General features: G+C 32.9%; 1 protein-coding gene across 1 annotated transcript; it reads right to left on the bottom strand.

Moving 5' to 3' along the window:
• Window positions 1-4752: 4752 nt before the first annotated feature.
• LOC133324957 (sex-determining region Y protein-like) lies at window positions 4753-9726 on the bottom strand. Its single transcript, XM_061533783.1, has 2 exons — window positions 9449-9726; window positions 4753-4882 (listed from the first exon to the last, which is right to left on the bottom strand). Exons 1-2 carry the CDS (start codon window positions 9703-9705, stop codon window positions 4753-4755), a joined length of 387 nt encoding a protein of 128 aa, XP_061389767.1. The 5' UTR covers window positions 9706-9726.
• Window positions 9727-10107: the final 381 nt, after the last annotated feature.

A 10107-nucleotide genomic window follows, 5' to 3' on the forward strand; every position in this document is an offset into this window, starting at 1 on the left:
AAAAACATATAGCAGATTACATCAATATTTTCATTATATTAATGACATACACACACACCTAAAAATTAACTTAAAAATATCTACATAATCTAAACACCATGGTGAATCAAATGATATCAAAATCACACAAGTCCATGTAGCGGTTTCTAAATCACAGCGACAACAAAACAAGATATTGAGGAAAAATATTTGTTTTTGGTTCGAAAAAATAATGTCATCATATTTATTTTTTTAATTGTATACAAGAAATTTCAGAAAAAAATGTTGGGGTTATTCTGCTATTTTACCCGAATTTCGCCGAAAAATTGACATATATAATAATAATCACTTTTTGTGTATAAGTATACGCCTTCCGGATTATATCAAGACCCTTCCGATAAATCTTAGAATTCTATAAATAGGAATAAATCTTAAAATAAAATAATATTATGAAATATACATTTTAAATTGCGTGTAAATCGCGTAATTCTCAAAATCATTTGATGCGCATGCGGTTTCCAGGAAGTACTGAAGTTTATCTTCCAATCCATATATATTTTGCGAAATTTCATTTGACGGCTAAGATGTGCCACACGTTACATTGAAGTACCCAAAAAATCGTAAAACGCGAATAATTTCCGAAAACTCCATATGTCATTAACGCGCATCCGATTTCGGTGTGCACCCTAAAAAAATATATCGATCTATACCGATTTCAATGTGGTCCATTAAGAACCATGGATGTGCCAGCTCACACTATTTTTGAGATAAATTGCGTCTAAATCGCGTAATTCTCAAAATCATTTGATGCGCATGCGGTTTCCAGGAAGTACTGAAGTTTATCTTCCAATCCATATATATTTTGCGAAATTTCATTTGACGGCTAAGATGTGCCGCACGTTACATCGAAGTACCCAAAAAATCTTAAAACGCGAATAATTTCCGAAAACACCATATGCCATTAACGCGCATCCGATTTCGGTGTGCACCCTAAAAAAATACATCGATCTATACCATTTCAATGTGGTCCATTAAGAACCATGGATGTGCCAGCAAAATCTATTTTTGAGATAAATTGCGTACATCTCTCTTTCGGCTGAAGTTTTTAAAGTTCTCTTTTCGAGAAAGATCAAAATCCGCATGAGGTCATTTATTGAAGCGGAAATGAAACACAGAAAACGCAAATAAATCCGCGATATTTTCAAAAACATTTTTTGCCAAATTTCGTGTTTTTGGAAGGCCAGTTCCCGCCGTTCTAGTAGATGGATTTTCACGAAGAAGATTTTATATCATCCGAAACGTAAAAAACCTTTATGATCGCGGGTACCCATATCATTCAGTTGACAGATCTAAAAATTTGGCCCGAAAAATAGGTTTTTTAGAAATTTGATCGCACAAAATTCGCACCTTCGGATGAGTATTACTCTGAAGCTGTGCATACTACATACACAAAATACATATCAAATTACGCAGATTCGCGACTACAATAATCTTATAATCGATTTTTATAACTTCCTGTTTGCGTATTAAAGCTAGAAGTAAAATTAAAAAAACACTCAAAATCGAGCTTCAAAATGTCAGCATCATTTAAAGATAGATGCAGTGAAAATTTTGAAAAATGGTACATAAGGGGCGTAGTCCCCATATTGTTGGCTTCTAGTTTTATTTTGACACGAAGACCGTGCAATGACTGGCGTAGTCACAAATCGATAGAGAACATAAAAAAACTGGTTTGCCTCAACGTGTTTTTACACACTTTTTTACATTAAAGTAGACACAGCTTCCACCAAAATAAAGTTTGGAGGTCAATATCATGAACAGTTTGCAACGACAGATCAATTAACCCAAAACTATTCACTTTTGTTCATATACTTAAGTAGTTCCCGAGTTATAAAGGGGTGAACCTCCGCTTCAGCTATGTTAAAAAATTGGCAATATTGCCCATATTTTAAGTCAATAGTTTTCAAGAAATTTACAGTATAAAATTAACAATATTGGAAACAAGGTCTATGTTGACTTCAGTAAGTGTTAATTAAACACCTTGCAGAAATGTGTCGAAATCTTCAGTATTTCGGCAAAGAAAAAATTACATTGAATTTCACTATCAGTTACAAAAGAAATTATTTTTGTAAACTCGATACTTCTTATAAATAAATTATCCCTAAGTCGCCACATTTATATCATTAATTACATGTATATAGGGTTTCAGTTTCCGACATTGCGGACATTGCGTTTAAAAACACTGGACACAACAAATCCTGGATATTCAAAATATTATGTTGGGAAAAAAGAAATCCATTATGAAAATGTCGATAAAATCGGAGTCGTAACAACGCCAAGAAGCTAAAAATCGACCATATAACTGTTTCAAACCATTCAAACAAAGCTGGATTTAAAAAGAAGCCCGACGTTCGGATGCCACACCAAATAACAGAATAAAAATAGGACGGATCGAAGTTCCATCTGCGAAGCCTTGGCCAAACGGATTGAGATAGACCCATTTCTTAAACGGATGGTGACTGGAGATAAGAAATGGATCACATACGATAACCCTGTGCAAAAACGATCATGGTCATAGAGCGGTGAAGCACCTCAAACGGTGATCAAACGGCCAGGAAGGTTCAGCTATGGATTTGGTAGGACTGGAAGGGGATCATTTATTATGATTTGCTTCCATATGACCAAACGTTAAATTCTGCTCTCGGCTGTCAATAACTGGACCGTTTGCAGATGCAATCGACCAGAAAGGGCCAAAATTGACCAACAGGAGAGGTATCGTGTACCACCAGGACAAAGCTAGGCCACACACATCTACATTGACTCGCCAGACACTTCGTGAGCATGGTTGGTAAGTTTTAATACCTCGGCCATACAGTCCGTACCAAGCGATTATCAACTTTTTCTTGCATTGCAAAATTTCTTTAACGATGCAAAATTGTTGTTGAGAGGATTTTGAAAATCGACTACTAGAGTTTTTTGCAAATAGAGAGCATGATTTCTAAGAGGGAGGCACTATGAAGTTACCTTTACAATAGCAACAACAAAATCATACAACAAAATGGTACAAATTTGGCCCCAATCGAACATTCCGGAGCGTGTTAAATAAAGTCCTATAGTCCGCCAGTCTGTCTGTTGAAATCGCGATGTAGATTGCAATATTTGAGATAGGGCTTTGAAATTGTGAAATTTGAAACGCTACACCCCAAAGATCGGTATTTGGAGTGCGTTTTTCGAACAAATTTGGGAGCAATTTAATATGATGGATTTTTATAAAGAAGAAATTTAGAGCCATTATTCGGTATTTTGGGAGGTTTTGGCAACCGAATCCCCTTTACTTTGATTTATCAAATTGTTATAAGGTTTGACACCAAAAATTACCACTTTCAGTTTTCGGTTTCATATACCTCACATAGAACGGTACCATCTTATTTACCGTATTTGAAGATTTTAGCCGAATTTTCTAACCAAAGTAATTTGATATAAAGGGTTCTAGAAGGCTAACCTATATACAAATTTCTGTGGAATTGATATAACCCCACTCAAAACTTCCACTTATTTTTTGGTGTTAATAAATTTTCAACCGAAGTTTCTCATGGACGTGGCTACAATTTGACATATTGGATTTCCGTTTTAAAAAGTCCCGTGCACTTCACGTGGTGGAGGTTATAAAAAGTTCGATCCGAGGTTCATATTCACAATTTAATTAAGTTAAAATTCAATTATTCAAATGCGAATTGTTTTTTTTTTTTTATAGCCAGGAGAGACGCTGATTTAGTTAGATTCCACATATGTCTTTTCATCCTTGTGAACAGAACACTAATGACTCCACGGTCATTTTGTGCTGCTTTGCAGTAGCATAAAATTTTCCATAGGCCATCGCATTTTTAGAGAATACTGGCCGGCATCTACCACATAGTTGCTCAGTGCAATTTAGTTATGACGGACATTTTTGTTGGATTAAAATTTAATATTTAAAAAATAGTTCATAGAGCTTCGGAAACGAAAGTGTGATTATTTGGCTATTGGACACACTGATTTATACAGCTCACGCACGTTTAGTGTTTTGTTGCACTGTCAAACATTTTGAGATCTTACAAACGAATAACGTTTGCGCTTAATCGACCAACCGATGCTATCTAGGCTATTGTGACTACATTTCGCACCAAATTTACATTGCTGAACATTGGCTTAATAGTGTGAGAGCAGTTGAAAATATCGCAGATTTATCGGCCAGTCTTAATTATGGCCATCAATTATCGATTTGTCGCTATTCGCAGCGATTGGGACTGAAAAGACAATGCCAACATTGGACTAAGCCGATGGACCATTTGAGTGCAGTTGCGGTCAACATTTGCATACTATCTATGCACATAAGGATTCCATAATTCTTTTTCTGAATATTATGTGTTTCTTTTTGTTGAAAGTCTTGCCTGTAGTCTCTAAAATATCACCCTATATATGAACTAAATGCCTTGTAGTTGTACATGTTGCGTATACGTGTTGTGCAGTGCAATTAGTACATATTACGTATACGCAAACAAGCACAACACTAACATGACGGCTCGATTAAAAATGTATATTTAATAATAAAATATAAATTTAATGAAACTACTATGACATTATTGAAACCAAAAAGAAAAATTTATCTATACAACAAAAAATTCAATCATTCTAATGTTATGCTAGGATAATGATAATGGAACATCAAGGAATATTACAAACAAAAAAGGACTAACACAGATAACAATTTAAAAATAATTTGTCTGTTTTTAATTAACTACAACACATCATAATTTGTTGATATAATTTTTCATAAATTAATTGCATCTTACGATTTTGATTATGACATGATGGACCTGGAACTATGAAAACGGTTTCATAATCACGATAATGATCAGTATTGCTAAATGTACGAGAAAATAATGGCAGTGAAGAAGACAGTGAAATAGATGGAGAAAGAAGAGATGAGAAATGTTATTATAAGTAGATGTTTAATTTCAAGATATCGAAAAAAGGAAAACAAAAAGAACTCAAAACATAACTTCAATGAACAGAAATAAATGAAACAATAAAAAAACTATAAAACAATAATCTTTGGAGAGAAATTTACAAATATTAAAAAAAACGAAATGGTTAAATTATTTTGGCCAAGAAGGCGCTAAGGAATTTGTACATATACAATCGTAGATTGTGGTCTCTAAAATAGTATTCATAGATTTTTAAATGACCCTTATAAATCCCAATACAGCGCAATAGCTGTTCAAAAGTCTGCCTTAAAATATCCCATATCCCATAAAAAGGAGATAATTTTCCACTATTGACAATTAGGAAAATGTGGCCGATATATATTTGTAGAAGTCTTTTATTGAATACATTGCTGTTTTGGATAGTTATGCCTGTGTTCACTAATTTGTTAGATCTAGGGCGAACGAGAGTCCAAAGGCAAACCCTTAACAATTATGTTTATGAAATTTTCACCAAACTTTTATTCTGCAAAAAAAAAAAAATTCTTGGCCTCGAAAAGGAACAATGAAATAATATTAATGATGCAATTAAAACAACGAACGAATAGCAAACAAATGAGCATAGAATCGACACACAGAATTGATATCATCATTAAAATAATTTAATAGACTTCGGAAACAAGAATGAAGAAAAAGAAAACTGAAATCTAGAATCACTCTAAGAAGAATAACTAAAATAGAAAACTTTGTAGTACACGTGCCAAAAGTATTTCTGGCATCACTCCCCCATGGCTCCTTCCCACCCCCTCCCCTACCACAGATAGCCTAGAAATGAATAAAGTCTAATTAGAAAACAAAAGTAAAAGAAGTAGATTTAATCATTTGGATTATTGTAGAAATTCTTGCGTTATTTCTTCTTCATTTTCGATTGATTAGTTCAAGTAGTATTTTTATGTTTTATATGGAAATCAATACTTAAGATATAATTTTTTTGTTTTTATGTTCATCGTCAATATTGATTGGGAGAATTATGTGGCGAAAAAAACAATATGTTCATTAGGAAACTTTGTAATTTGAATTGGAAGTTTTTATGTTGTTTTCTTCGGTATTGATTACATGGAAGTTGCCTGAAGAAAATTTCGAATTAAGAAAATAAGGATACGCATATTGGAAAAGTTTGTAAAAAACCCAAAAGATATAGAATGCATATAAACACAGGTCTTCTACAAGAAGTATTTCATAGGTTCTTGAATATGTCTTTTTTATATTTGTTAAATCTGTTTCCAATGGTATCTGAGCTATAAATGATTTTTCTAAGGAAGCCTATACTATAGCGTGGATTTTTTCGCTGTTCTTTTTTATTAATGCAGTGAGAGGCCCAGAGTTATAGCGTAGATATATTAAATATATTTGTCTGAAAGACCATCAAAATTTATAGCCTCGGATTTTTTCGAAGATTTTGTAAGCTCAGACTTTTTAGGATTTGTTCGCAGAGTCTAAGGTTTTTTATAAGAGTGTATTTTATCAACTATCAGATTCATAAGCAAAATTTTATAAGTATTAAATTTTCGTTTTCTAAGGGACAACACTGGTATAAGCGAGAATATTTTTCGGATGAACTATCAGAGCTATTCTGAGGGACTTTTAAAGCTACAAGAGTGGTTTTTAAAGATTTTTTCTAAGGGGCTGAACAATGAGTTTGGATTTTTTACAATCTCTTTTTGAGGAACTGACAGAGCTCCACGGGTGTTTTTTTTTCAAAGATTTTTCTGAAGGGCTATAAAAGGTCTAAGTGGTTTTTAAACATTTTTTCTAAGGGGCTGAAGAATGAGTTTGGATTTTTTACCATCTCTTTTTGAGGAACTGACAGAGCTCCACAGGTGTTGTTTTCAAAGATTTTTCTGAAGGGCTATAACAGGTCTAAGCGTGACTTTTTTAGGTTTTTTGAAAGGCTTTAAGAGTTCTAAGGGAGATTTTTTTAAAACATTTTCTGAAGGGCTACCTGAGCTTTAAGCGTAAATTATTTAAAGATTCTTGTCTAAAGGACTATCAGAGCTACAAGCGTGGATTTTGTAAATATTTTTCTGAAGGGCTATAAAAGCTCTAAGCGTGGAGTTTTAAAGATTGTTCTCAAGGACCATAAGAGCACTAAGTGTGGATTTTTGAAGATCTATCTTTTGAACATTTTTTGAATGATTTCGATTTTTTTTCCGAATGGGTATAAAAGGTCTAAGCGTGATTTTTTAAAGATTTTTCTGAAAGGCTCTAAGCGTAGATTTTTTAAAGATTTTTCTGAAGGACTATAAAATGACTAAGCGTGGATTTTTTAAAGATTTTTCTGAAAGGCACTAAGCGTAGATTTTTTAAAGATTTTCCTGAAAGCTCTAGGCGTAGATTTTTTAAAGATTTTTCTGAAAGGCACTAAGCGTAGATTTTTAAAGATTTTCCTGAAAGCTCTAAGCGTAGATTTTTAAAGATTTTCCTGAAAGCTCTAAGCGTAGATTTTCTTAACGATTTTTCTGAAAGGGCTATAAGAGCTCTAGGCGTGTGTTCTTCAAAGATTTTTCTGAAGAGCTACAGAGGTCTGAGCACGAATTAGTTAAATATTTTTCTGAAGGGCTATATGAGCTCTGGCCGTGGATTTTTTAAAGATTATTTTGAAGAGTTATAAAAGTGTACCTTTTTTTAGAGATTTTTGAAGAGGTCTAATCGTGGATTTTTTAAAATATTTCTTAAGAGCTAAAAAGGGCTAGACGTAGCTTTTTTATAGATCTTTTGAAAGGCTATAAGAGGTCTAATAGTGGATGTTTTTAAGATTTATTTAAGGTCTCTAAGCGTAGATTTTTTTAAAGGGCTATAAGAGGCCTAAACCTAGATTATTTAAATATTTTTTAAATGTTTTCTGAAGGGTTATCAGAGGTCTTAGGATGATTTTTTAATCTTTTCTAAAGGTATATCAGAGGTCTTAGCATGATTTTTTTAAGAAGGGGCTATAAGAGGTCTGAAGGATTTGGATTTTTTTCTTAATTTCCTGAAGGGTCTAAGCGTGGATTTTTTAAAAAATTTTCTGAAGGGCCATAAAGGTTAATAAGAGCTTTAAACGTGGATTTTTTTTAAAGATTTTTCTGAAGGGCCATAACGGTTAATAAGAGCTTTGAACGTGGATTTTATAAAGGGTTTTTTGTGTAGGGCTATACGTGGTGTGATCGTTTTTTTTTTAAGATTTTTCTGAAAGGATATCAAAGTTCAACGTGTGGATTTAAAAGAATATGAATCGTAGACTATCAGCGCTATAGGCGTAGGTTTCAAATAATCAGAAAGACTATAAGACACCTGGATTTGAGGGACTATCATAGACATGGGATTTAAAAAAAAAATTGAAGGACTGTCAGATTTATAAGAGGGCGCGTAAGCATGAGGTTATATTGGAGGTATAAGATACTATCAGTGCTTTAATATGAACTTTTACAACAATGTTGTTATAGGAGTGACCATCAGAGATATACCCTCGGATGTTAAAATCTATTTTTATGAGCGTGGAATTTTTAGACATATTTTTTTAAGGTACTATTAGAGTAGAGGATGTGTATACATTCCGACATAATGTGACCTTGATTGGAGACCACATACATAATATTTATATTCTAGCTTAGAATATATGTCGATCTCGATTTACCAACATTTGTCTCTTTGTTGAAGTTTGCTCCTGGGATGTTTGAAAATAATATATTGGGCATGTATTTCAACCGAATCGGTTGTAATTTAGAAATTTAAGTTATTATTGGGTAACAAATCCTTCTACCAAAAATTGTCAACACTGACTCATACATCCTCCAATATTTGGAATTTTGGACAACTGTAGTTTTGTCTTTTGTGTTCTCCTGGCAGCAATTTAACATGAAAGCACCGATCAATTTTAGGTATTTTGAATGTTCATTCGGACCGGTCGACCTATAAGACCACTTTGTATTTGTTTATAGATAGAAAAAGTCCCCCATCAAGACGAATTTTTGTACATACAACTTTTTCTATAGATATAAAATCTCCCTCAGATTGTATGTAAAGAGTTCAGATTATTTGTGCCTGTACTTTTACAGTGCTTCTGTAGATAGAATAATTTTTACAGAATTTATTTTGATAGGTGGCCTACTAGGATTTCTATCAAAAGTATCCTACAGACAGAAGATCACTTTCAGATTTTCTATATAAGTACTTTCCCAGACTATCGTTATATAAAAGACCTCCCGGACTAAGTCCATCCTGTTTTATTTAGCGGAAATCAAATTAAAGTCCACAATATAAATTTAAATTTTAATAATTAATTTTAAAGTTAAATAAATGTTAAACAAAAAATAATTAAAACCAAATACCAAACGTAAAAAAGAGGTTAAATAAAATTAAATTGCAACAACAAAAACAAATTAAATTAATGAATTCATCAAAATGGAACAGAAAAGAGACGGAAAAATACGAGTACCGCAGGATGAGTAGAAGAAGGTACTTACTTTTTTAAAGGCACTTGACTAGCGGAAATCGAGCCCGTATTACGATTATGCATTTGTTGTTGTTGTAAATGATGATGTTGTTGTTGCGGATGTTGTGATAGCTGTTGTTGTTGTTGCTGCTGTGGATGATGATGATGATTATTTGCTGCTATATTACGGGCATCCGTTATCCTGCAAGCTACCATGTTGAACTCTGTAAACGAATTATTTCTACAATTAATTTTGGTGGAGTATTTAGCCATCCTTATACTAAACATATAAATTCATCATTTATATATATTTGTGGATGTGTACACACTAACAATACATTAACATTATCGTCTATATAAATATCAAGTTTGGAGCGGGGTACATAGGGGGTAGGGCTAGCGGGCTTTCACATTTAGCTAGATGGTTAATTGGTTAGGTTACTCGGTAGCTATGTATGTACATACATACTAGTATGTTATTTATATATAAATATGTATATATTGTATATGCAGAATTATGAACAAATAGACGACATAATAGCGTAACAGTTTATTCATATAGATGTGTGTTTTTTGTATATAAATATATATAGACAGCGATAGATAGCAAATTATGACTTATTATAATTGCTGTTTGACTTCAGAAATTGGAAATAATATTGAATGGAAGAAAGTTCAAGTGTTTTGCTT

The sequence above is a fragment of the Musca vetustissima genome, unplaced genomic scaffold (assembly GCF_032173495.1).
Source record: "Musca vetustissima isolate MV318-11 ecotype Yass unplaced genomic scaffold, APGP_CSIRO_Mvet_v1 utg265786, whole genome shotgun sequence".
NCBI lineage: Eukaryota > Metazoa > Arthropoda > Insecta > Diptera > Muscidae > Musca > Musca vetustissima.

Excerpts from the sequence above, each read along its gene's own strand:
- LOC133324957 (XM_061533783.1), bottom strand. The coding sequence starts at position 9,705 with ATGTTTAGTATAAGGATGGCTAAATACTCCACCAAAATTAATTGTAGA. Across the intron at positions 4,883-9,448 it reads AGTCAAGTGCCTTTAAAAAA|CAATACTGATCATTATCGTG; the intron begins GTAAGTACCTTC and ends TCGTACATTTAG.